This window comes from Haemaphysalis longicornis, unplaced genomic scaffold (genome assembly GCF_048455015.1).
Source record: "Haemaphysalis longicornis isolate Haplotype H1 unplaced genomic scaffold, Haemaphysalis longicornis Haplotype H1 scaffold_12, whole genome shotgun sequence".
Lineage (NCBI taxonomy): Eukaryota > Metazoa > Arthropoda > Arachnida > Ixodida > Ixodidae > Haemaphysalis > Haemaphysalis longicornis.
In genome coordinates this window covers 103,189,224-103,216,742 of record NW_027526225.1, presented here as the reverse complement: position 1 = coordinate 103,216,742, position 27,519 = coordinate 103,189,224, and the positions used below count along the sequence as shown (strand labels likewise).

The window sequence follows — 27,519 nt, the reverse complement described above, 5'->3', positions numbered from 1 at the left end:
TGTGGGCTGGCTCGAACACCCGTGTGATAGTGCGTAGTAATTAGTTTTGCTTCACTTGCAACCACCGATCACAGTGCTAATGAACGAAATAGGTCATAAAAGCGAGCACTGAGAAAAATTTGAGCACCTGTGACCGAAAGATTTTCCCAAGAAAAATATTTGAGAATGTCTGTAGTAATGTTGCAGCACCCCGCGAATTTTGAGAGCATCGGAGTGCGACGGACCCTCCTTTGCTCTGCGTTGGAGAAGGGAAGCTCACATGTGGCTCTGTTGGAAACATGCAGGAAGTTCCGGGGGAAGCTCGTCGGGAGACTACCGCGAAGGTTCCGTCAGAGGTCCAAGCCACCGGCTAGCGATGGTGAGAGAACTTGCCTGTTCAGTATCTACGCCTAATGAAGCTCTCACATATGGAGCACCACCAGAGCGCGATAACTTTAGCCCGGAGAAGTAACAACCCGTCCATTTCCAGTTAAGTGCGGAGTTTTATTTCACCCTTGCTGGATAACCGACATGCTGTGAGTTGGCGAACAGGAACGTTGTAAACAATTCTGTTGTCTGCCACTGCACCATTTTCTTTCATAGTTTTACTTTTTCTCTTTTGCAGCTGGAAGCCTCTCGATCGTGGACGAGAATGATGGCTTGGACTTTGAGATTGAAGAAATCAGTGGTAGTAGAAACGGAGCCAGCTCAAAGCCACTGCCTGTGTCTGAGCTCCAGGATTATGTGCAGCGTATGCTTGCCTGTGATGGCCTCAAGTCAGAGTTTATCGTAAGCCATGCGCATTTTACTCCCATGTCTGATAGAGAGACAGAGCGTTCTGTCAGTTATCATTTTGTCCCCTCGGGCACGCAGATGTGTGTATAAATAAATAGACACTAAAGCGTGGAGACAAGTTGACAACTGTCGGTAGATTTCAGTGCTGTGAATGCAAATACAGTAGAACCTCGTTGATACGTTTTTTTTTTAAATGCTAGGGAGAAACGTACAATCCGGGGCAATGTACTAGCGGGTAAGAAACGTGTAATTGGGAATTTTTAGTGTTTACAGTTGAGAGCGTAGTAACCGGCGAAATCGTATGAACCGAGCGGGGTCCTTCTGTATAGCACTCCGAGCAGCATTAGTTGCTTATTATTGTACAGAATGCCGAAAGCATGAGAACAGTTATTGCAATATCATGTGCTTGTCATACTACGATTTGTGACATCAAAAACCATGAATGGTGAAACGGCATTGGTGGAGATTGTCTCCGCAGTTCCCCAAAACAAACATGAAAGCGTGTAAATGTAAAATAAATCTGTGCAGGAACTTCTGTTGAGCAGATGTGTTTAGAAAGTGTCGTTATAAGCAAGTTTCACTGTAAATGCACAAGTGTTCAGAGCTTCTCAAAGCCCAGTTAATTTGAAATCAGCCTTAAATAATGACTACTAAATGTCAGAGAATGAAAGATAAAGGGACTCTTGAATCTCTTGATCAAACTGTACACCGGAACAATAGGCGGTACCAAGACCATTCCATGGCTCAGATTGCACCTATGGACCATATGCATACGTGGGAAGTATTTATTTGCCACGATATGCACTGTGCTGTACGAGATCCATCATGAAGCCTAGAGTGATCAAATTTACCACAAATCCTCGTTGTGTTAGCTATAATTTCTATTTTCAAAGAATACAAAAGCAATCTTTCTGTTTACTGTTTTCCGGTTACTGTGTCTACTAGGTATTCCTTGGCACACAGTTTGCTGTGGGGAACTAAAAACTCTGTCATGTGGACTGATTTCAGAGCCAACCCAAAGGCCGTCAGTACCCAGCAGTTGAAGCCCAGAGAGTTGAGAACAAAATCAAGAATCGCTACGGAAACCTTGTTGCCTGTGAGTTGACAGTGTCGCTAAAAAATTGAACCGAAATGTATCATAAGGGGGCTGTGGTCTCAATGTTGCAGTGATGGGGTGGCAAATTTAAGTTGCTGTTCTTTTGGGGCAGATGGCTTTTGCAACATTATGCATATGAGTTCTTCCTCTATTTACTGCGAAATAAGTTACATCTGGACGGCAGTTAGATTGACTCAGGAACCGGTGGATGTAAATGGGAACAGGTTGCTTGTAATTATTTCACAGGGACTAAGCATGCTAAGAAGGCTCAAAGGGGCCACGCAGACAAAATACAAGTTTGTTTTATTTGAAAGATTTGGTGTTTTATAGTGCCCCAGCACTTTTCCGGCCGTAAAAGATGCTTTATTCACTGAGAAATTAATCAATTTAAGTTAAAGTTTTGATTCTCCCGCCAAATCATATTTCGTTACGTTTCCCATGACGTCACATGTACGGGTCTTTAAGCGAAATTAAAGTGCACCGTTCAGTCTGCAGCCGACTGCGGAGCCTTGTTTGCCATCAGTCCTCTTAGGTGGCGCCACCATACTGCTCTGCACCGCTATTCACCTTTGCTTTATTTCTGACCGTAGTTGCACCTCGCTTGTTTTTGTACACCTGGCTTGTTTTGTGAATCGTTTCGTGAACTATGGGGTATGTTCAACGAATAGGGTCCTGTAAGACAATTCCGCTTACCCTAACCTGCCACTGTCGTCTGAGACAATCACAATGCAAACACTGCTTTGCAAGCCATAACAACAGCAGTACCAAGGGCAGTGCGCACTGGTACTTCTGTATTTACGTGTACTTTCGTAAATTCCATTATCTCGTAACTTCCATTGTTTCACCCCACCATTCTTACTGCTATAAAATGAATCCGCATTACAATTAGGTGAAAATATCTTGTTCTGCAAGGTTATAATCACTGCCTAACTTGCGTTTGCTTTTTCCGGCCTCAGCCAATCGCACAGCTGTGCATATGACGTCATATCTTTTAGCGCGGGAGATGAGCTAGTGAGTTGCATGGCCATTCCCTTTTTTCTAATTATGTAGGTCATTTCAGTGAAGTTTACGCTAAATGACGTGTCATGTGATTGTAACCAGGTAATCTTTCGAATGAACCACACTTGCGTTTTCTCTGCACGGCACCTTTAAAGCAAGAGCAGATGAAGCCAGGTAGCAGCAAGACAAGAAACCCTAGACAATGCGAATTTTTGCCTCATCAAATTTTGCTGCATCAGATGATGAACTCAGCAAAACAAACTTCTTTATAAACTCAGCAAAGTTTCTTTAAGCAAGTTACATAGAATTCTGAGAATCCCTTCAGAATTTTCAGTTCACACATATCTAGCTTGACTAGATAAACTTAACATTTCAGTGAAGCATGGTTAAATCTATGCTGCATGCGCAGAGTTGAGTCGTGGAGGTAATAATGTTCGCATTTGCTCTGTGCTACTTGCTTTCGGCATAGGGCTTCTCACACAGTTTTTGTGAGAAACCCTATGAACTTCTAAAAAATTTGTGAAAATTTCATAATTTCATGTTGCTTGAGTAACATATCTATACTCATCTTGTTCTACCCAGATGACCACAGCCGTGTGAAACTGAAGCCAATTACTGGTGTCCCATACTCGGACTACATCAACGCCAACTACATTGATGTGAGTGAAAAAAAAACCCAAGAGCAACTATTGTTTACTTTTATCTGCTTTATTGAGTGCTCACTTTTGCCTTTCAGGGCTACTGTCGGCCAAAACGCTACATTGCCACGCAAGGTATTTTCTGAACAGTCTGAATCAAAGCTTTTCTGTTTTGTTTTCCTCAACTAAAAGAGAGAAAGCATGAGGGCATGCTAACGCGTCTTTGTAAACTGTGCGTGTTGCAAGCTATGAACGTGACTGAGTGGTATTGTGACGTTGCACTTACGAAGAAGCTTGTGCTATACCAGATAGTTGTTGAACAATGAGCCCTTGAAACATTTTCTCCCCAGGTCCAAACTCTCGCACAGTCGATGACTTTTGGCGCATGGTGTGGCAAGAAAATGTCTGTAAGATTGTCATGCTGACTGGCCTTGTTGAAAATGGGAAGGTATGCATTATTCCATGAATGTCTCTTTAGAATTTGTAAGGATTTTGCAGCGTTAAAGCGGAGAGTTTTCAAGATTTAACACGGGATGCCTGCTCGGAATAGTGTAGCACAGTGGCAATACCTGTTCGTACTCCTTCCCGCGATCACGTTACAAAGTACTTTGTTTTATTGGTTTAACCTGTAATTTCCTTCATTCTAACTACGTATTTTTATAAGGGGAAATTTTGCATGTTTTGCATTATGGCATGTTGCTTTGCGGTGTATCTTCAGGCATGCTAAAATTAAACTAATATGTATTATGCAGGACTTTGCAAATGATTGTAACCATTAATGTAATGAATGTAACAATGAATGTAACAATAGAAGAACTAATTAATGAAAGAAGGAATGAATGTAACAATGCTGCAGTTGCAAAAAGTGCACTCTGCTTGCTGCTTGGCAGCATGACATAATGCCTTTAGTAATAGCTAAGTGCTTCTACTTCTGTTTTTTGAAACCATACGTTATATCGAGTGATCTTGACCTTTGAAAGTTTTCCTTGCGATTGTTGCTGCACATTGTGAGTAGTTTTAGGCGTTTTGAATAACAAATACCACACTACCAAATACCACAAATACCAAATACCAAATCATCCTAACAGATTGTCCTGCCCCGCTGCGTAAAAACGAGGAAAAGTAAACCTTTTAACTTTCTTCACGGGTTTTTCAATGAAGTGTGTGAGAATGCAGCTGCCAACAAGTTTGAGTTTGCAGTCCTGGGCCTGTCAAAAATTGGGCCCATCTCCCCGCGAGGGGGACTCGAGTAAATGCGTCGCATAGGGTGTGGGTGTATTGCGTTAACGTTTAGTGTTTGGGGAGTTGGTGGTAGTGAATGCGTTGTATCAGCAGCTTCTTGACGTAGTTTGAATGAGTCAAGGATATAAGGCGCGTTCGTAGCCCTCCATTCTGTGTCGGCTTTGTGGCGCAGTGGGAAGAGCACCATGTACCTCGCGTTCCGCCCACAGGTAGTGAATGCGTTGTATCAGCAGCTTCTTGACGTAGTTTGAATGAGTCAAGGATATAAGGCGCGTTCGTAGCCCTCCATTCTGTGTCGGCTTTGTGGCGCAGTAGGTAGAGCACCATGTACCTTGCGTTCCGCCCGCAGGGTCGTGGGATCGAAACCAGGCGCCGGTAAGTATTTTTTTATATAGTGTAGGGGGAGGGGTGCGGACTACGATGGACAACTAGAACGGGTGACATCGTGAGTTAAAGAAATGCTCTGCATTTAAAATTGATAGTGTTTAGTGCTGCACTGATAGCCCTCTCAGGTGGCCAGCATGGTTACGGTCTTTTTTACGCGTCATCGCAGACCAAGTGCGAGCAGTACTGGCCGAAGAAGAGCGCCAACTACGGGGAGGTGCAAGTGCACTTCATAGCAGAGGAGACGTTCCCGGATTACACGGTGCACCAGCTGCACATCACGCTGGCCGACACGACGCGAGAGGTGAAGCACTTCCACATGCAGTCATGGCCCGACCACGGCGTGCCCCTCTACCCAAACGTGCTGCTCAGCTTCCGCAAGAAGGTCAACCAGTACAGGACCTTCAACGAGGCCCCCGTCGTAGTCCACTGCAGGTCAGCGGGGAATGGCGTTTCGTTGGCCCGTTATCTTGCTTTCCGAGTAACTGAAACACATTGCTGTGACTCAGCGCTACTGTTGAGTTGCCACTGCACTGACCTTTTTCTTCAAGGGATTTTGGTGAACAGTATATTCAGTTTTGTGGTTTGAAAAACTTTGCCCTTTCTTTGGTTTGAAGTAGCAACAACACATTTTCCTGACTATTGCCTAATAGTCATTGCGAAAAAGGTTATTGATTCAAAATTTGGGATGACTTGAACTCGCCACCCCTGTCTGGTCTAGCCTCCAGTGAAGTGTATGTGGTAAAAACCTCACTATATTTTGTATAAACAATTTGTTCCTGGAACGATAGTTCATATTTTGCACCACCGTTAATGGGAGCATCTGCAGTATGATTGTTTTGCGCATAAGGCTAAGATGTGCCCATTTGAGGTCTCGGCGGGACAACTTTGCTCCTTTTCTCACCATTTTGTTGTAAAGTGAATCGCCGCCATCAAATATTCCGTTGCTTGCAGCATAAGTAATGAACACAAACAACCTCGCCATTAGCTGGTGCTTTAATTAACAGTCTGAATTCTTTCTTTGAAAAGAATGAGGAACGGGGAACGGGAAAATGGTGAAAAAAGTGAGTAGCAATTTCTGAGGGAATAAAGCATAGGCAGTGCACTTAGCTTAAGGGATGAACCTAAAACTAGGCCCACTTTCCAGTGCCGGCATTGGTCGAACTGGCGCCTACATCCTGCTTGACAACGTCCTGGAACAAGCCGATGCTGAGGGTGCGGTTAACGTCGTTGGCCAGCTGGCTTCCATGCGCCATAACAGAATGAACGTCGTCGAGACACTGGTACGTTTTCTTTTTGAGTTTTTAAACAACGTGCGTGGCATGTTTTGCACCCAGCGAGTTGGTTTCTTGCACCCGTATAAGCCACACCTAAAACTGTAATATTCTTTTTTCTCTCTGTCTCTGCCAATTACCCTGATGTTGCACATTGGTAAGGAGTCACGTAAGTAGGCTTGTACACCTGAATCGTCTGCGCACTGATGATTTTTAACAAGAGAATATACGAGGGGGAGTGTGCCATGGGGACATAAGATGTTAACAGGGCTGCACAAGAAATTCACAAATGGACCGTAACGTTAACTGAAACACGTCTTGGCCTGTGAGCTTAAAACAAAAGCAACAAACTTTCACTCAACAATTACACAGTATAATTATGTATATCACTCTCTGCTGTGTGCCGAAATGTGGTGGGCGACATTGTTTCCCTTGTGAAAATTTGGAAGGAACAGGGCAGAGCAGTCAAGTGTTTCTATTACCAGTAGTGCAGATTTCCACACTCGCATTTCTTCTTCTTTCCTTTATGTAATTTAGGGTTTTTACTATAGCAGCTTTACATCGTACGCCTCCCCAGTTTACATTAGGCATAAAAATGTACAGGTGTTACAAGTATGCCAAGCTATTGAATCGAAGTGAGTAATTTTTCTTTGATACGCTGACAGAAATCAATCGTGACGTGTCCTGTAGCATGCATATGCCAGTTTTTGTCACAGATGAATGAGTCACTAGGCTTATGGTGTGCAGGTTTACATGTACAGTTTGGAGCACACGAGTGCAGAAGCTTTTGCGAAATTTGAAAATGATGCCTTGTGAGTTGTCTACAGCTGTCTTCAGCATCATTCACGAGTCACAGTTGAAATGACTGTTTCTGCCATTGGGTGTATACTTGACCTTCGCTTCAAGTAAAGACAAGTTACCTCACAATCAATCAGTCAACCTTTAATTTAGCCTTCTTTTCATAAAGGAGTGCTGGGACAAGAACAAAAAGCCGCAGTACAGCAGCTTCACGAGGTCCTTGCCCCGTTGTCTGCAACGGATACAGCGTATGGACTCTTTCATAGATACGAAAAATGCAGTAAAACTACAACAAACGCGTAACAGATGCTACCGCACGAATAGTAGCCCATTCATAGTATAGCTGTACTGGGACAAAACACAATGGTATTACGAGCATAATATCAATAATATATGCATGTAGCTTGTTGCATCGATGCTATGCTTTGCACACTAAGGGCAGAATTGATAAGCACATACATTATGTATAATGCACAGCAATATTTCACGTAATCTCAACCAGAGAAAATTGAGTGTTTGAAATTATACAAAGTAACATAGGCCGCAGCGCGAGTCACAGGTATATAGGCTTGAAACGCAGAAATACAAGCCAATGACAAACACACAAAAGATAACTATTTGCTAGTTTTAGGCAAGGCCTCCATTTTTAATCATATGCGATTTCAATCGTTTCCTCGAGATACTACTTAACTCTAGGCCAATTCTGTGTAATTTGTTTATTAAACACGGTACACGATACTGCAATCTTGAAAATCCGTAGTTCGTACGCAAGAAAGGCTGTGACCACATGTTTCTCTCCCTAAAACTATACGGTACTAGAGTTGGCTTATTTAGGTTACATAGACCTATAAAGGCTTTCTTGTTATATTGGAAAAATTGTTTGCATTTGAGCATGAGGTTAGTTTCATATAAATGGTGAATCGGTACTACATTGAGGCTGCAAAAAATTTCGTAGGTATGCGCATCATATGCTGCGTTAGCTATATTTCGGATTGCTCTGTTCTGCAGTACACCTAGCTTGTTTATGTTGGTTCGTGATGTTGTTCCCCATACAAGAGAACAATAACTTAAGTGAGAGGAAAATAATGCATGATAAAATAAAAGCTTAATATTGGACGGTATCACCTGTCGTAATTTGCCCAACACACCACACGTCCTCTCCAGAAAGCTAGCGGTGCGCTCAATATGGTCATTCCCAGTTAAATGCTTATTAAAAATTACCCCCAAAGTTTTAACTGCAGGGCAAGATTTTTTTTCAGTTTAAGTCGGTTTCAAACTGTGTCCGATAGAGCATCATCGAACCATGCGTTGTACTATAAAGGCTGCACAACTGTGAAACAAAACAGGTGTTCTGGCTTAGCTTTTCTTCATGGCTAAGCTCAACTGCGGCAAAAGTTGTACCTTGTGAATATTCCCAGTGGCAGAGTCAGTTTCCTGATTTTTTGCAGCCTTTAAGGGTGGACCCTGCTCTTGTAAAAACTTCTTTAATTTTTAAGTAAACTCTGCAAAAATTGTCAGTCTTGCTGCTTTCCCCAAACTAATTTTCAATATGCCATTAGGTTTTGAATAAATCAATTAGTTCTAACGATAATTAGAGATAAATAAAGCCATTTTGGGGGGAACAATAGACAAAACAGTGTTCGTCATAGCACTGTAATCTTCATTTTTTTACCCAGGTGAATGCATTAAATGAAGCGGTTTCTGGATGCACCGCTTGGAACTAATTTTACAGCTCATTAAACTTCGGTGTTTGAAATGGGTGATTGAAATGGTTCCTTGCCACTGGTGCCACCAAAGTTTAATGAGCTGTAAAATTAGTTCCAAGCAGTGCATCAAGAAACCGCTTCTCGTATTGTATTTACCAGTGCTCATAGTATTGGAAAATTTAAAGATTACAGTACTATGATCAACACTGTTTTGTCTATTGTTCCTCCAAAAATGGATAATTATCTCTAATTATCTTAGGAACTAATTAATAAGTTCAAAAAATAACTGCATATTTGAAATTAGTTGGGTAAAAGAACAAAGGCTAACAAATTTCATGGAGTTTACATAAAAATTAAAGAAATAGTTTTTGCTTAAGTTGCCAGAGCTCCCTTTCTGCAGAGCCGAGTACAGATGCTTGCCTGAACTGTTTGGCTATCCAATTCCCAAGTGTGAAGCATGGGTCAATGCATTACGCTTCTTTCTTCTCTGCGTACAAGTCTAACCTCGAACTTTGTTTTATTCCTGTCAATTTTAGGAGCAGTACAACCTCGTGCACCGGGCCCTGATGGAAAGCGTGTGTATGCGGGACCACAGTGTCCCTTGCAGCAAAGTGGTGCAACGTTACCGAGAGCTGCTCTTGGTGGACGATGTGTCTGGAAAGACCCATCTGGATAAGGAGTTCGAGGTATGAGACTACGAAAAGAAACTGAAGCTGGGTTTTAGTTACTTCAGAATTTTTGTTATGTTGCTGTTTAATAGGTATAAGGCAAGTTGGAATGAACCAATCTAATAAACGTACATTTTCACGCAGGAACTCCGGTCTCTGAAGCCCTGCTTTAGTCCGGCCGATTTTACAGCAGCCAACGACCCTGCAAACCTGAGAAAAAGCCGGGATGTGCCCATACTTGCTCGTAAGATAATGCACCTTCTGTTGTGGTGTAGTTCATCTACTTTGAATGGAGGTGTATGAATTTTAAAGCCTCACATAAAAGATCAGATGTACTATTAGTTGAGGGGCATCTTGTGTTGTTCGAGAACTCCGTGTTCGTAAGTTTTTCCTCCCTCCACCTTTTTTATAAAGTTTAATTAACCTCACCCATGTAACAGTCCACTTGAACCTTGCTTTTCTGTACAAGACCTCGATGGTGGCTGTGATTTTCATCTTCATTCATGTATTGCAGCTCACATTCCCACTTATTTTGTTCATGTCTTATCTTTTGTAGCGGACAGGTGTCGCCCACTGCTAAGGGACGGGACATTTGTAAACGCCGTGTATGTCAATGTAAGTCAGCTCTTTTCGTTTCGCATAGCGGCATCGTTATTGTGGAAGTCATCAACAGGGCAGCATTGCAAATAATTGTTGAACATTCTCGCCGCGGTGGTACGCTTGCTTAAAGAGTAGTATATACTGAAGTCGTGTTTTTCTATGGTACTAATGTACTGGTGGGAGGATGGAAAATGGCATCGAAAGCCTTGTTGCTCCAAGATGAGGCAGAGTTCTCTCCTACTCCATCCCTCCTCTTCCCCTTCCTTTGCACAGAATTTCTGTCCCACTGGAGCGACTGTGGGCAGTTTTCATATTATGTAAATGGCATTGAATTTGCAGCTATACATATCGCAGCCACTTCTTGTGAGACCCGCGTGTTTTAAATTTTGATGATAACACTATTTCACTGTTATAAGTGCATATATGAAAGACAGGCTTGTTTGAACTTGTCTTTTTTTCTTGTTCCCAAACACAGCCAAACACGCAGAGAAAATTAAAGGCGATGAACGTGTTTTGACACAATCACTCTTTGTGTTCGGTGGGTTCTGTAAGTGTGTGCACTTGTTTGTGCTTTGCATGTGCGAACGGGAGTGTAAGTGGAAACTTGGAATTCGAATCTGTTAGGCATTCGGCTGGTTCTTGATGCAGGGCTTCCACAAGAAGGACAAATTTCTGGTGACCCAGACGCCTTCGAGCAGGGACGTCGACGACCTTTGGAAGATGGTGATTGAGTCGGGCACGAGAACTATCGTCACCTTGGACGTCTTTGGTGAAGACAGCGAGGTGGTGAGTTGACCGCACAGACTGATTGCCCATTCAGGCGAGCTTTAAGTTTCAAGGGGCCATGCAGACAAAATTTAAATTTGTTTTATTCGAAAGATTTTCTGTTTTTGAGCGGCCCCACCACTTGTGTGGCAGCATAAGATGCCGCATTCACTGTGAAATTGATCAATTTACTTTAAAATTTTCATTATCCCGCCAGATCACGTGTTTTCGTGACGTTCGCCATGAAGACACAGGGGCGGGTATTCAAACGAACTTCCAGTGCGTCATTAGACTCTGCAGCCTTGCTTAACATCAATCCCCTCAGGTGCATATACCATACGGAGCCGCAGACCGTTGACCGCCGTTGCTTTATTTTTCACCGTATTTGCACCTTGGTTGTTTTTGTTACGGTAGAAAGTAATCTTTTCGTGAAACATGGGGTATGCTCGACAAACAGGGTCACGTACGACATCTCTTACGTCGATCGGCCAGTGTCATGTAAGGCAACTCCATAGCGGCGGACTAGCCTAGTGTGAACACTACCAACAGCAGTCCGCATCGTTACTTCTATGTTTACGTGCATTTTCGTAGCTTGCATTGCTTACTCCACCGTTCTTACGACTGTAAAAAAATATGCATCACATTTAAACGCAGACAGCTCCTTCGGCAAGCTTTTAAGCCGTGCCTAGTTTTCATTTGCTTATGCTGGCCTCAGCCAATCACACAGCAGGGCATATGATATCATAGGTTCCGTTGCGGGAAATGAGCTAGCGGGTCGCGTGGCCATTGGCATTTTTCCTAATTATACGGCTTATTAGAGCGAAGCGTACGTGAAAAATGGCGTCACTATGCTTCTAATGAGGCGATTTTTCGAATGAACTATACTTTTGTTTTTTCTACATGGCCACTTTCAGACAGTAAGAACAATTACAGTAATACCACAGAATGACACCTCAATTGATCATTAGCCATTAAATAAGTGAACTGGTGTGGTTACAAGTTTTGGATCACTAAAGCCGGAAGGTTGTGCTAAGATAGTTGCCCTTTCATGGCAAGCGTGTCTCGTAAATTGCTCGTTTGTTCGAACATCATGAGATTACATTGCCCTTCCTAATAGGTGTCTACCAAGGCGAGGGCTGAAATGACCCTCCCCATCCCTCACTCTCCCCCTTTTTTTATTGGTCAGGGCTACAAAGAACACCTCAGTTGCAAACTTAACGCTGCAACCACTTTTATTTTTGCAGTTGGACCAAAGAAGAGCCCATGTGATCGCGCGCTCCTCCATTTTCTCTATTGCCCTGTACAAGCACTCCCTCCCTATTTTCCCCCGATCATCTCCAAGTTTTCAGTGTGTACATGCTTGATACTTTGCAATACTCAAAAGTATTTTACGGGAAGCTGTTGCAATTCTACCCAACCACAATTGTTGTAAGCCTCTGTCGGTCTATCCACCGCAGGTTCCCTTTTGGCCCAAAGAAGGCTCCCTCTGCTATGGGGACCACAGGGTCGAGTGCTTGGAGAGCCAGAACGTGAATGACATGTCTGTGCAGGTGTTCAAGATCACGTCCAAACACAAGGTGGGACATGTGTGACTGTTTACTGCAAGTTTGGTTGCATTAGCAGACTGTAGCAAAGACCAGACCAACTAGAGCCGTAGAGCTCACGTATGAGAAAAAGTTAGGACATAACAGCTTGATTCTGTTGCAAGAGAGAGAGAGCACAATTTTTGTGATCTTTTGAAGCCGTGCTGCGGAACATGCAGAAATGGAGTGAGTGATTTCATTAACTGGCCTATAAATACAACCCCATTGAATACAACTAGCTTAAAGGTGTGAGACTTGTAGTACTGCGGGCTCCCCTTAACTGTGCAATAGAAGATTTATTTTACCATTCACCAAGTTATATCATCAGTTGTTGGCTATATAATGACGCATAGCACTAGCTAAGCAGTGGCATTAAAAGGAACATTCTATCGTTACCAGTGTGCCTCAAGCACAACTGTGACAATGGCTGTCGGGAGAGTTATTGACGCACGCGTGAATTTTTCCCTGTGTGCCAATATTCTGCGGTTATATTTTCACTGCAGATGTTTCTTGAGCGGAACAAAAGTAGATATACTGGCTGCCTAGCATTGCAGTTGTAGAACCTGACCTCACAGTGCCGGCTTGCATTGTTTTTTTTTTGCACCTTGTACCACTGAAGGTTGTACCAGAGATTACGTTGGCAGAACCTTAGTCACAGCTACTTCCTTGAGTGGCAGGGGTTCTTTTGACAAAGCTTATTCAGTGAGCTCACATTGCGTTTCGATCAGATTATTATGAAGGTCTTGCGTTGTGCTATTCGAAGCGAACTAGCAAGATAAATTGCTGAAACTTTTCTCAGTTAAAGTTTGCCATTTCAGCTGTTGACCTAAACGGCTGGTGAAAGGAGTGGCAGCGTGTACCAGCACGATTCTTTTCAGGAACCCGGTTCTTCAGGTGCAGTGACAGTGAGGCACTTCCATCGCTCGACTTGGAAGAACCCAGAACAGATGGTGGACCTGGTGTATCACGTGGAACGCTGGCAGCAACAGTCTGACGACAAAATCATCTTAGTGCAGTGCAGGTAGCGTGGCGGGGCAGTAACATGCTTCGTTCCTCTTCATCCCAGTCACCTAAGGGCAGAAGCGCGGCCATTATTTGGTGGTGACATGATTTACTTCGACCCTCTTGAGATAATTACTGGTTTCCTCTGTTGTCTTGATGCTAAGGTGACAGTAGTGGGGAATAGAAACTCGGTGTGTTTTCAGTGCCAAATATTTTGTTACAAATAGAGGGCAGAATCGGGAAAACCCCGCTACCAATATTTGTAGTGTGCCAAGCATCATAATTTTCACACCCGGTGATATGCTTCTAGGTCTTTATGCGAGGGTGGAAGTTTAGTGGAAATGACGCCTATCAGCGCACATCTCCTAAGGCACGGTTGTGTTTTTCTTGTGTAGGAACGGATGCGTTGCCAGTGGGCTTTTCTGTTGCTGCACACTTGTCTTGGAGAAGCTAAAGTGCGAGCAAGAGGTGGACGTCTTCTATGCCACGAGGATTGTTCGAGAAAACAGGCCACAATTCATCGTCGATATCGTAAGCCCAATTCTTTTTCGTACCGAAGAGAGACACATTCTGGCCGAAGATGGTGCTCTCAACTTGAGCTTCACTTTGAAAAATGGCCCGCCCCAAAGTGCACTTTGCAAGGTTGTGCGATTTCCTGCGTGTTGCGCCAGCATAAAAAACCAACTTCACTTTCTATGCAAGGTGTTTGTGGTGTTTCCTGCTCCCGTGTGTGCAAAAGAAGCAATGCTTGTTGTGCAAGCTTTTGTTTTGGTGAGTTATTCTTAGGATGCGTTTTGTTTATCCTTGCAGAGATGTAAGTATAACTCATGCACGCACTGATTGTTTCTAAATACATTCCCAAAGTGGGCATTTCGAAATAAAAACATTACCTTTTCCTTATTTCAGGACCAGTACAAGTTCTGCTACGACGCAGCCATCGCCTACCTCGATAACTTTGAGATGTACGCTAACTTCAGGCAGTGACACTATTATGAGACAAGGAGAAGGGCCACCTGCAACAGTTGTGTTCACCACACGCAATGAACAGTCTCTCTGAAAAAAGTATTCTGCCAAACAAAACATGTGCCTATTAATAACAGTGTTGGGTCACAAATTAGAAACTAAAGTAGTTATGATATATGATTGCATTCCTTTGATTTGATAACCCAGGAAAATTGTTTGCTAAAGGATACCGACATAGGTTGCGGATGCTGAAGTAAAATAAGCAGCAAAAAAGAAAAGACCGCGAAGTCAGGTAACCAAACCTCACACTCTCGGGTTGAAGACAGTATGGAAGAACTTGTTGGGCGAGTTAATGCGTCTTGGTGAACAAACATGGGCTTTGCGCTAAAAATACAGCACATACAGACAGGCCTCTCTGTATGTGCTCCATTTTTTCGCGCAAAGCCCGTGTTTATTTACGAAGACAGTGCGGCTGAAGAATAAAGACGTTTTTCAATGGAACAAGGTTCAGCTTTATTAACAACAAGAACGGTACAGTGGTTAAAACCAACGAAGAGTAGAAGAGGTAAAACATGTACTACATATGTAACTGGGTAAGACACCAATGAACCCATTGCAGTACGAAATAAACTAAACTATAACATCTATAGCATGTTTTTTCGTAGTGAACAAACAAATATTGTGAACTAACAAACAGAATATCCCATTGACTTAAAGAACGTTCGTTCTTTACAACTTGCGAATTTTGCGTTCTTTACAACTTAAAGAACGCAACAAAGCCAGTAAATTATGAAACAGAAGCAACATACTGTTACACGTCAGGCATATGCTATAATAATTGAAACAATGAAACAACTTCAAAGTAAAATCAATTAACAGTACGTGCAATTGGTTTATAAAACCAGCGAAATATAACGCAAAAGCAGTAAACTAGTTCATGTCAGATGCATGACGCAGTGGTGAAAAAACAAATAAGCAAAGCTTATTCAAAAGTAAAATAAACGAAGAGTACATGTATGATTAATTTGTGAGGCCAACAAATTATGGAAAAAAAGCAAACTATCGCTCATCTGCCATGTGTTATAACGATGAACAAACCAACGGATAAGCTAGACTATTTCACAAGTGAGGTCAATGAACAACACATGTAACTGGTTTCAAAAACCAGTGAACTATAAAACAAAAGCAGTAAACTTCCACGTCTGACATATGTCGCAGTGGTGAACAGATGCAAATAAATAAAACCCAGGAGCAGTGTCTGCCATAGGTTCATAAAACCAGTACACCCATGAACTATGACAAAATGTACATATACATCTTCAACAGTGCACGGAATGACAGGACAAGAAACAAGTGGAAACACACAACGCGGTGTCCCTTCATGTTCTTGCTGTTCCTTTTTTCACGTCGTTTTGTACCCAGTTAAAGACGTGAATGTGAAATAAAAGTACCACCTATCATGTGTCCAGTACATTTCATAGTATTATGGAACAAACTAATAAATACAACTCTTCCAGCAGCAGTAGTCTTTGGTGTACTGCTTTTCCCAGAGGGTCCAATGTAGATGTCACTAGGTGAGGTGGAATAAACAACCTGGGAAACATGACCCTGTCTAAACTGACACAGTTGTAATCCGCTGCTTCAACACCTGTGTGAGCTAGGTGCTGATGGTGGTGTCTTCTTTCGTCCAATATCGTAAGGTGTTGCCACCAGCTGTCAGAAAATCCCAACTGTCAGCTGTCAGTGAATCTTTAGAACACCTTTTTTGAGGTTGCGAGAATGTCAGATGTTTATAAAAAGACTACCGATTCAACGAAAGAAGCATGGGGCTGTAATATACTTACCAGTGTTCCAGTTTTAGCGCCTGTCATTGTACACCTGTAAAAACGAAGGCGGGTATTCATGCAGCTGACTTCGTGTTGCAAATGACGAAATAAAATTCCAAATAGCTTTACTCGCTGTTCTTTGCCAAGCAGTGTGCCCTACCTGATATTTCTAAAAAGTGGCTAGCAAGTGTAGTGGGTTTCTAGCTAAAATCTGCAATAAACAAAATAATGGATCTACAGTGTCCGGCTCGGTGCTGTGGTATGACACCAAGTGGTAGTGCACCTACAAACATTACACATTCTGAAGGCTACCTTCCCCTGTCGCTTCAAGTGACAGAGAAAAGCACTTTGCAGACAATCATGGTGCATTTGTTTTTCATACAGCACCACTTATATGCATCGTTTTAATATATCGGCATCATAAATACGTGTGTTTGTTCGTACTGTATTCATCACATCTTCGAGGTTACCAGTGACATTTGTGAGGAAAGCTTTAGATTCCTCTCTGCAACAACCACACCTTGATGACCTGTCTCTTTCACAACCGTAGTACTATCTCCAGCTGCGACTGAGCTCTCAGCAAACCCACCATTTGGCACAGAGTGAGTACGCAGTTATTATGTGCTCACATTTTTGCCCAAAATTAGGTAGCAGGCAGCAAGAAAGTACAAAAACTCACCGGAACCGATGGATTAAAGTAGGCCCTTGAACCTGCGATGGAAACCATTTTTTTGTTCAATGCAAAGCACATGCTACTGAAAAGCAGGGATGAACGCACACGTACGGGCGCTTATGTCAGCTGGAGTGGCGACTGGTGGCATGCCTGTGCTGTAACTGAAACATCAGGAAACATTGGAGAAGGGAATGTTGTTTTTTCTTCTATTTCTTTTTTTCTGCACACTCACCGCGATGCAGCGGTGCTTGGTGTTTGGAAAATGCTGGACATGGACATCCCAGAGTGGGGGGGTGACCTGTGAATGTTCCGGCCATGAACCCATCAGCGAATAATCAGTCGGGAGGAGCTGCATATACCTCGCGTGGCAATCTGTTCCCTAAACTGTTTGTCGCGTGTGAAAAAAGGAAAGAAAAGCGGGAAGGTGTAACCTGCTTGCTAACAAAAATGCATTGGTGACGCTTGTTAAGCTGCTGCCACAGAATGTTCCTTCCTTGCCTTGGGGGCATCAGAAATGCCTGGCAGGAAAAAACTGGGCTCAAACCATCAAGGAATTTCTGTTCACAAGGCCGAAGCTTGCTGTCGTAATCATTGTGCTCTGTGTAATCACTGACCCTGTGTAAGGCTTAGTATCTTTCGCATCAAGTTGAATTCGGTTTGAAAGGTGGTTTGCAGCCGGCTTGATTGGGTTCTCAGCCAGCGCTTTCATTGCAGCTGCTGAGATAATCGGACTCGATGACTTTTCCCATGGTTTGATTGGTTTTACCTACTTATGCTCCATGATCAGATGGTTTGTTCTCAAAATGCGTGCTAACTCATTGCCCTAAAATGGTGACGACATGTACATGGCTTTTTGTGACGCATTAAATTATTAATATGATGCATAAAAATCAAAAGACAAAAGCTTGGACAGTGTAACGAGACAGCGCTGGCCCAGTTCTTACAATGGGTGGCTAAAACCGAAATTTCAAGAAAATTGGCTTGGGACGCAAAATTTTCAAATAAAAATACCCGAGATAAAAAGGCAACTCAATTTGTGCTAAATGACATGCCTGAAGATGCTAAGGTACTGAGAATTTTGCACGAATTTTCCTCTCCAGTGCTGAAGGAAACAAGAAATGCATCTAAAATTTCAGGGTGCGCTCTTAAGGGGGGACACTGCTCTTAAATCAGCTCCCTTTAATTTTTAAGCAAACTCTGTGAAACTTGCCACAAAAGTTCAATGAATTGCAAAATTATTTCCAAGCAGCGCATCACAAAACTGCTTGTTTTCTTGCATTCACCAGGGTTCATAGTATTGGGAAATGCAAAGATTTCAGTTTTATGACCAACCCTGTTTTGTCTATTGGTCCTCCAAAAATGTCTAAATATCTCTTATTGTTTTGTGAATAATTGACTGGCTCAAGAAATAATGGCATATTCAATATCAGTGGAAAAAAGTAGCAAGACTGGCAAGTTTCCCTGATTTTACTTAGAAATTAAAAGAAATAGTTTTAAGAGCCATGTCCCCTTAATGGTCGTACCAAAAGAAGTGGTCTTGTTACCTGCGGTGTGCGCCAGCCTCTGCAGTTGAAAAACCTGGAAGAAATAAAAGAGAACACATTGTTGTGTAATACTCTTCTGTGAACAAATAAATGACCGAGGTCCTGCAAGGAAGGACAGCGGAGAAAAAGCTTTGGCTTTACCGCCAGTACTTGCAGCCGAAGGTTGTACCGATTTAATAGCTTCACATCATGGGACTGGAGCTGCGCATAATGTCGCCATTAGGTTTGTTCTTAGGCCTAATGTGAGCAGCGCACCATGTAGCAACAACTGAATTTGTGATCATACAGCACAGTCACAACAGCTGAGCAGTTTCCAAGGAGGGCATATCCACGGCAGAGATTTCCAAATTATTACTGGGGTTACTCGGGCTCCTGGACTGAGGAACCACACCTATTTTTATGCGAGATAAAGGTCTGAACCACTACTATACTACTACCAACCTCACATTAAGCCTAACCTTATGTTTTTAGTTGTAACGTTGTCAACTGGTACCCGCAGCTTTGTGTAAAATGAGGTTGATGTTGCTTGTCGTATAATAAGGCTCAGCATTACGGCTACGTTACGGAATCCTATATATATGCCTACAAAGGACATTTGGCCAAGACTCTAGGTTGGAATAATAGAGAGAAGAAAAAGACTTAATAGAAAAAGGCTACTGGTAATGAGAGTTACCTGTAAACATCAACCCATGATTATAATACTGTTATAAATTGATAGATATTTTAACGGCATACTTTGATCATTTCCTTGGCTCCTGCAACGGGTGTGTAACATGTAAGCTACCTTTTTCGAAACAAGTTTGGAACCTTGGGAAGATTCCTCAGTGAGGGCTGCAACACGGTTGCATATTCTCATACTGCACTTCTGAATAACTCACAAGCCGCTATCAATTAGCCTGTCATGTCATGCATTAAACTTTATAGTTCTTTACAAAAACACACAAAAATGGGGGAGGTGGGGTAAAGGTAGTAGTTTCCGCTTACGTTCGTACACCGGTGTCGTGTGTACCACGCTGCCACGCTGGCTCCCATGCTGGCTGCCGTCTGCATAGGCATGCTGGCTGCTGAGCTGAGTCAGGCCCTGCACATATGTCCGTGACCTCATCACAGACTGGCCGGGCAGGTCCACATGTATTGCTGATGGGTGCATGCAGCAAACACTTGCAACGATGGGAGTGCACAAAATGCGCGCCTGTGTTGTGCGCAGCCTCATCTACACTCTGTTTAACAGTTTATTTGCTTTCAAGGAAAGCACCTTCAGAAGTTGAAGGCAGGGGATACAGTAAAAGTTCGTCAATTCGAACTCGAAGGGTACCATAAAATTGTTCTAATTAAGCAGAGTTCGAATTAGCGTTCGGGCGCTAGAATGAATGCACACTGCACCACACTGAGCCGGCAGAGCCCAAGGAAGCCACCTCTTGACTCGCTATTGCTAATTAGGAGCTGTCCTTCGCTTCGCCGAGTATTTTCCAGGACTTGCCATCACTGGTACAGTTATTGAGGTGTTGGTGACGAAGCGCCAAGGCAACGAAGGAGGTGACACCAGAAACTGGCTACCCACTGCGGCGAAAACAAAAGCAGGACTACGACGACCAACGGCCGCCGCGCAAGCAACATCTGAGCTTGTTGCGCACGCCACGTGATCGCAGACCCAGACCAGCGACCGCGGCACAAATAAAACCGGCAACGGCATGCGCAGGAGCATGGAGGAAGGAAAAAGTAGGAGACGGCGCCACCGGAGAAGCATAAAAAGTAAAATCGAAGTCAGCCCATGGCGTCACTGCACCACGTGACCCCACCGCGCCGCCGCGCGCCGCCGTCTGAGTGCGCGCGGCGGGATTTATGGGCCCCCACGCGCTCTTTAATTTCGTCTGCTCGAAACTACTGTGCGGCACGTTATCGCGAAGCCCGCTATATTTTGGTTTTTTCCCACGGCTTTCGTCTTTCGCACGTTCGCACGCCCACCCGCACGCACGCCGGCATGAGATCGCCGAGCAGACGAATACAGGAAGGTCGGGTAAAAGCTACCGTCAACAAAACAGGAGAGATGCGTCGGAGTCGGAGACCGCCGCCGCCGCCGGCCCAGCCGACCATGGAGCAGCCGACCATGGGGGTCATGTGCTGGGCCGACTACGGCGGCTTGATAAAGGGAAACGGCGGAGGGTGCGGCGTCAACGGCGGTGGCCTTGCGAAGGCTAGCTGCGTGACGTCATGCCGTCTCCTAACTTTTAGATGCGACGCATCTCTTTCACCCGCCTTGTCCCTCCGGCGTAGTCCGGTGGCGTCCGCACACCACCTGCGCATGCGCAAACTCTCATCCGTTCTTCTCGCCAACAGCTGTGTGCAACGCGCTCTCTCTGTCTCATTATCATAACAGCTGTGCGCGCTTCGCTGACGCTTCTCTCTCGCATTTGCTCTCGCTGCGCATGCGCAACTCTCCTCCGTTCACCTCCTCTCCTTCAAGTGCTGAATATAAAGCGGTGAGCGCGCTGCGCCGGTTCAGTCAAGTGCGTTCGCTTGACTGCGCTTGACTTTGCTTGTGCTTCGCTTGACGACGACGACTCCGTTGCTTCTACCGATGTAGTGCGATGGAAGCAAGAGTCCCATCAGCAAGTATTTTGACACAATCGAGCACCAGCGTCAATCCAAACGCTCATGGCAACTCTCTCATGTCGCGTATGCATGTGCATGAAAAGTAAAATTACGCCCATCTTCCCGCGTATGAGAACACCCGCATGTGATGGAATGCCTCATACGCGTTCACAACACGTTTCACGCGATTTAGAGAATCAACCCAATGGAAACGCCAATTGACCCCCCCCCCCCCCCCCCCCCCGATGCGTCGCATCACATCAGGGTTCCCTCGCGGGAAGATGGGCGTAATTTTTGTTTTCTTCCTCCATGCGCAGGAGCACTTGCGCCGGCGGTGCGACGCCCGCTGCAGAAGCGAAATGAGCTGTCGCATCAAAAGAACAAAACAGAAGAACAACACCGTAGCGCGCGCGCGGCGCTGTTGTTTTTCTATTTCGTTGTTAGGCTTTTGTAGTTACTTTGGTTTGGCTTGGATTTACAACACATTGTAATCACTGTGGGCCAACTTCTTCAGCGAGGAGCGATGGAAACAAGAGGATCCCAGTTCGAATTAACCGCTGTGGTACCGACGCGTTCGAATTATCGGTAGTTTTCCCCCATTGAAATACACACGGCTGTGCTGGGAACAGGGCGTCAGTTCGAATTAACCATAAGTTCGAATTGAATTAACCAAGTTCGAACTAACGAGCTTTTACTGTAAATCTGTGTTGTAAGAATATGACAGTGAGCATCAACGTAAACTGCGCAACAGGTTATTCATATGTCGCTTCAAGCCACACTTCGGTTATGTGTTGTCACGGGCTCACCATGGGAGAAACCATAGCAGTGGTACGTCGGCCTGGGGTGAATCTGTGGAACAAAGGAGAGAGGGTGGGGATTACTGGGATGTGATGTGCTTCTGCGAGCTCAAGAAGGTTGTGGCTAAGAGGTTTTACATTACAAGGAGTAGTACTGGGGCACTTTGGGTGATTAGAGTTGGTGTGAGCATGAGCTTGACTTGGCCCCCATGGGCAGCGCAGCCATAGCATAATCCCCACCCATGCCGTTACTCTCACGTAATTAGAAGCTTAATACTGCGAGCAACTTGTGGGCTCCAAACAACCGGAGTTGCGATGAACCCAGCTGAGGCGCTGCTTTGCTTTTGATTGAGCACTGTTGCTGAAGCAGGATGTGCGTCTTCCAGCACACACACTTACCCGTGACTGAGGGACGTGTGCTTGTGGCTCGCAGAGTTCGGCATACTGAACACTGCACAAGGGGAGAAAGGGGAATGGCGATACCTTCATGAATCACATGTGCCTAATTCGAATGGAAGGCGTAATTAAACTGAAATCCATGTACACAGCCGGGTGCCCGGGACAGGCACTTTTATCACCCTGCCGCACCGCGTCGCACCAATGGGTGGCTCTAACCCTTTGAGGGTCACGGCCGTACATGCACGGCATTGCTTGTATCTTTAAAAAGCGCGCCTTTTTCGCCAACTTCTCTTGCTTGGCAACGTACTTCTCTTGCTTGCCAACTTCTCTTGCTTGGCAACGTACTTTACTAAACTGCTGCCACACTTCGGAAATACGTCTTTTTTTTTTTTCTTGCGCCGATGGCTCTTTTTTTGTGATTTACTTCAGCGGCGCGCTGGGTATCGCCCACCGGGCCCCCGGCGCCTCTCACTTCTTGCGCCTGCCACAGACCAAGGTCGCCTGCGATACCGATGAGGTTCTTTTCTCCATTTTTTTGTATTTTATGGGAGGTGCGCCGTTTATCCAAGGTAAATGTAACTGGTAGCGAAGGTTCCATAGAAGCCCATACGTTCAGAAAATGGCGGCTCTCGAGCTGCTCATGGGGCTTAGCGCCATCTGTGTGAGGAGGGAACACTTCCGGCGGAACAAAAAATAAACCGGATGTGAAGCAAGATCCGGTCAAAAAGTGACGTCATTTTGGTGGCATTAGCGCGAAAATTTGACTTCAAAATATTTTTAGCGCGCCTCCGATCACTCAGGGCTCATGTCATTGCCATCTGACGCAAGTTGGCCAGCCGTTGGCGTGTGTGCTTCCAGTCAACGCCGGCCTAACTACTACAGACTCGTGACTGCAGAAACGTACTTAAGCATACTGTCGTATGATCAACCTCGGCGTTGCTGAAAACATCTTGCATTATCTCTGAAACTTTATTCTGTATTCATGTCTTCAACTGCTGTACAAAAGCAATCAGTTGTTTATTTTGATTGCAGTGGGTGGCAAACCGGGAACCGGGCACGTACACCCCCGACCGGAATTTTTTTTTCTGCCATAGGATGCAGAGCACAAAATGACACTCAACCACTCTCCCCGACCCCCTCCCCCCCTTCATACCAAAAATGTGCCCACTCCTCACCCCGATACAAATTTCTACCAACGCCACTACTGGGCTCTTTAATTGCGTCGCACATACGCAGGTTGCGTGCGTGCCTTAAGTATATAGATCAATGTTATATAATGCTTGCTCGGTTTGTGTGCTTCAGTTCTAAGAGAAGAAATAACGCATAGTCAAGCTATAACCAAGATATTTGAATTTTATTCCAGCATGAACATAAAAGAACTTTAACACACTGTACAAAATCAGCACGTATACAATAAGTACAAAATGTTCGTGGAAACCACATGCATATGATTTTTTTACGAGCCAAAAAATTGACTTTACCCGTAACACATAGCATTATGAGCAATGAAAGCCTCAACAGCAGAACTACTTCGAAACAACTGAAAAGAACTAGGCACTGCATCTTGACGCCGAAAACCGGGCCGCAGTAATGCGGATTCACGAAAGTGAAGCGAGCACACCGCAGCTGTTCCGGCGTCTTATCAAGTAGACATGGGTTTCTCAGAACTTCACCCAAGATTCACGCCGGCAATTTCATGGTTGCATTGTTTAGGCAAGTGTCGCAACAGATAAGTAAAAAAAGCAGGAAAGATCTGGCAGCAGGGCAGCACGGAGCAGCACAACACAGTACTGCGATGGGAATAATGCTTGCGGGAAGCAACGATCACTACAAGCGTTGAAATGCAATAAAGAAGGCACTGAGATCGACAATTAAAGTGAATCATTTGAATTCAAGTGTGAATACGCTGAGAAGTCCTAGAGTAATTGACACCACTTGCTCCGATGCAACCTGAGGTGAAATAAAGAGGTAACTGTGACATAACAAAGCTTTAGACCCACTATTTTTCGAAGCACCACCACGTCCCCTTACACAACCCCCGTGCACGTATTAACAGTACCATATTTTCGCGTTACCTGTGAAAAAGAGAGGAAAATGGTGCAGTGAACCGCCAGGCGTACGGGAGTTGCTGTTGAAACCTTGTACAGCACATCGTTTCCGTAGGTACCGAGGAAAGCGCTCCGCTCCAACCGTTGGCAGCATCGTCCCGTAGTTCACCGTGCCCGCCGGGCACGGTACTAAACGTGTTCACCCACGATACGACGCACATCGCAACTCCACGCACAGCAAAAATTAAGGGCACACTAAATTAACAAGGAAGAACGAATGCAAATGCGCACCACCAAAACACGCGAGGGGCGTTTCCTAGCAGACGAACTTTAGGTGCTCCTTTCCGAACACTACAATGACTGCATCACAGAAAAATGACATGTGCCATTCTTCAGAGGGCGCTACAAGAAAGGTTTTTAAGAATGAACAACATTTTCATAAGTTCTTTGCACACTGTGCCTAAATAAATGTGATTCAGAAATAAATACAGTTCGTAAAATATAAATGTAGCTTTATTGTTGAATAAAACTTGGTTTTTTGTTACTAGTGTTTGTTCCCTCCTCACCTAGTCGCGCTTCAATCGCTACTCCCATAAGCCCCCATGCTGATGTTGCTGGCAATAGGTTCTGAACCGCTTTTCGCGCGAGCCTTCGCTACCATTTATATTTACCTTGGTTTATCGCTCCCTCATCCGGCCGCGCGCGCTTGCGCGCGCGCAGCGGCTGGTTTCGGTATCGTCCTCCGGGCGCTTCCCGCTTTTTGCGCCGCGAAACTGATGTCTATCTGATTTTGATTCGCTCAAAAGGTGCCGGCTTGTTACTCTCTCGTTTTTATTTAGAATTTTTCTTGAGTTACTCATAAATAAACCACATATATGTAACGACACAAACGATTTTTTTGTCACTTTATGGTCACCCTAAAAAATTACGATACTTTTTTTCTCGAAATCGATTCATCCGAAGAATTTAAATCAGCAATAAAAAAATCGATCCTGAGGGGTCACATTTGGCGAAAAAATTCGACCCTCAAAGGGCTAATAACCCACCATGTCTGAATTCGCAGAACTTTATTTGAAGAGCATTTCCATCGACATGGAAGGCAGCTGCTGCCCCTGGTTCTACGTAGGGCCTCATAATAATGGGAAAAGGGTTAAGAAAGCCATGAAAGTGTCAGAGAAGTACAGCTTAGCCTCTCTGCTGCCGTGTGTGGGGACGGCGATTGCCGCGGCTACCACACTACCGCGGCATCCACGTAACAGAAAATGGACCACGTGGTTCCGAGCCAGCGTTACTTTATTTCTACCCTCCTCCTCACCACCGCTGGACGAAGAGTCCTGGCGCGACGGCGGGAACACACCGGTCTCCCCGAACGCCGGGGGGTTGCGGAAGTCCCGGGTCAGGAATCGGGGCGATGCGCCGTGCACTTTGACGGCCGCGTTGCTGGAAGGGAAAATAAATAAGGGGGTAGGGGGATATGTGGGCTCGCAAAGGCCTTGTCACGTCGGCTAATACGTACTGAACAGCTTTGCGTTAATACATACACGCAACGTACGTAGACCACCAGAAGAACAGGCAGGGCAGGGCAGTAAAATGCAACTGCCACGCACAATCATCCACTCTGACAAGAAACTCGGCAGACTTCTAAAATGTAAAAATGTGAAGCAAGGCATAAAATGCGACAGGGAGCCGTTGCACGGTCGCTGCGGACGGTTAGTACATTTGCGTTTGCGACACCGCGTGCCTGCCAAAAAAGCAAAAAAATAAACCCGCTTGTAATAGTTATTAATTTTTAGTGAACAAATGTAAGATAAGCAAGCAAGCAAGCCGAAAAGCAAGCAAGCGAGCAAAGCACAGCTCAAGGGAAGCCAGCAGTCTCCTGCGCCGAACGCGGACGCCATCTTGCATCTCTCGCACAAGGGCCGCACGGAAGCGTTTCGTCGGCTGCGGCAACGTTCAGGACGAATTAATTTTCCACATACTGAAGTCTATAAAACAAGCATGTAAACATGCGCGCCCTTAAATAGTCCACGCTCTCGCTGCGCCGCGTGGCGCATACGATTCCCGGTCGACTGGCAGCCCATGTTGTCTGGGACTTTAACAGCCGTTTAAGCTTTAGTTCCGCCGCATAGCGTTAACATAAAAAGATACAAAGAAAAAATGTCGAGCGCACGCTCAAGTGCGCCTCGTGGGGAGCGCCCGTCGTCGCCTAGGCTTGCGCGAGGAATTGCGCCACGTGAGGAGCTCGCAAAAAATACCAAGCGCATATGAGCGTGCGCCCCGTGAAGAGACCCTGCGTCGGCCAGCTCGACCATCGAGAACACTTTACCCATGCCCTCGCTAGTCGTTCCCGCCTCCACAAAATCTATCCCTCTGAGCTCCCTTCACCAAACTGTCTCCTCTGTGACTCCCTGGACACACCAACCCACGCCATGTGGGCCTGCCCTCTCGACACCCTCCCCCCCATCTCCAGCATCGAGCAGTGGGAGGACGCGCTGGGCAGATCGCAACCGGGGATGCAACTACTACTCGTTGATCGAGCCACCACCGTCGCCGCCAGCCTTGCTGGTGGCCACCACGCGTTCCTAGAAACTTGCTTGGAAAATAAAGTGATTTCTCTCTCTCTCTCTCTCGCCCGCTGTTCTCCCCGCCAGTTCACATGCGCTCGCGCCCGAACTGGGGGGAACCGACGCCGAGTACGCGAAGCTGGTTGTCGCCGGTTCTGGCGCGCGCTAACGCGGTCCAGTTTGGCGGAGGAAGGCTGCGGACAAAACGATCCGCGCCCGTCAGTCATGGAGACCTTTCAGCGGCAAGTTCGGAAATCCATGAGAGGTGCAACAGGCGGGTCTGCGATGAAGGCAGAGGGGCCGCCAGCTCTGCTGTTTCTCCACCTTTGCACCACTATAGTTCAAACTACGCCATTTTTTTTTTCGAAGGCAAACGTAGCATGCACCAATATAAGCGGGGTGTAGTTATTCGTCAACTTCAGTTAAAAGCAACTCGCCCTGCTTTCTGTGTCGAAGCCAATCATTTTTTGCGTTAGAGGAGGTTCGGACAAGCGCTGGGAGCCCGTTTATTCCTTCACCTTTGTCCCAACGTTAATAGATGGTAGTTCCGGCGTTCGCTCGGCTCATAGATGATTAGGGGCTCT

General features: G+C 45.1%; 2 protein-coding genes across 2 annotated transcripts in view; one reads left to right on the top strand and one right to left on the bottom strand.

Moving 5' to 3' along the window:
- Positions 1–15,792, top strand: part of LOC144161756 (receptor-type tyrosine-protein phosphatase kappa-like) — a 59,469-nt gene extending 43,677 nt beyond the window's left edge. Inside the window, exons 16-31 of the mRNA XM_077692359.1 lie at positions 285–358; positions 605–768; positions 1,783–1,870; positions 3,452–3,528; positions 3,606–3,642; positions 3,858–3,955; positions 5,303–5,568; positions 6,281–6,416; positions 9,448–9,597; positions 9,724–9,823; positions 10,136–10,194; positions 10,828–10,965; positions 12,402–12,521; positions 13,406–13,548; positions 13,925–14,060; positions 14,436–15,792. Of these exons, the coding sequence (XP_077548485.1) occupies positions 285–358; positions 605–768; positions 1,783–1,870; positions 3,452–3,528; positions 3,606–3,642; positions 3,858–3,955; positions 5,303–5,568; positions 6,281–6,416; positions 9,448–9,597; positions 9,724–9,823; positions 10,136–10,194; positions 10,828–10,965; positions 12,402–12,521; positions 13,406–13,548; positions 13,925–14,060; positions 14,436–14,513 (1,864 nt within the window). The 3' untranslated portion in view covers positions 14,514–15,792. The remainder of the gene's footprint in view (positions 1–284; positions 359–604; positions 769–1,782; positions 1,871–3,451; positions 3,529–3,605; positions 3,643–3,857; positions 3,956–5,302; positions 5,569–6,280; positions 6,417–9,447; positions 9,598–9,723; positions 9,824–10,135; positions 10,195–10,827; positions 10,966–12,401; positions 12,522–13,405; positions 13,549–13,924; positions 14,061–14,435) is intronic.
- A 273-nt stretch (positions 15,793–16,065) lies between these two features.
- Positions 16,066–22,469, bottom strand: LOC144163148 (uncharacterized). The gene is made up of 9 exons (XM_077693973.1): positions 22,324–22,469; positions 21,934–21,976; positions 19,520–19,616; positions 18,536–18,569; positions 17,224–17,289; positions 17,103–17,152; positions 16,998–17,029; positions 16,337–16,370; positions 16,066–16,205 (listed from the first exon to the last, which is right to left on the bottom strand). Exons 1-8 carry the CDS (start codon positions 22,365–22,367, stop codon positions 16,350–16,352), a joined length of 387 nt encoding a protein of 128 aa, XP_077550099.1. The 5' UTR covers positions 22,368–22,469; the 3' UTR covers positions 16,066–16,205; positions 16,337–16,349.
- Positions 22,470–27,519: the final 5,050 nt, after the last annotated feature.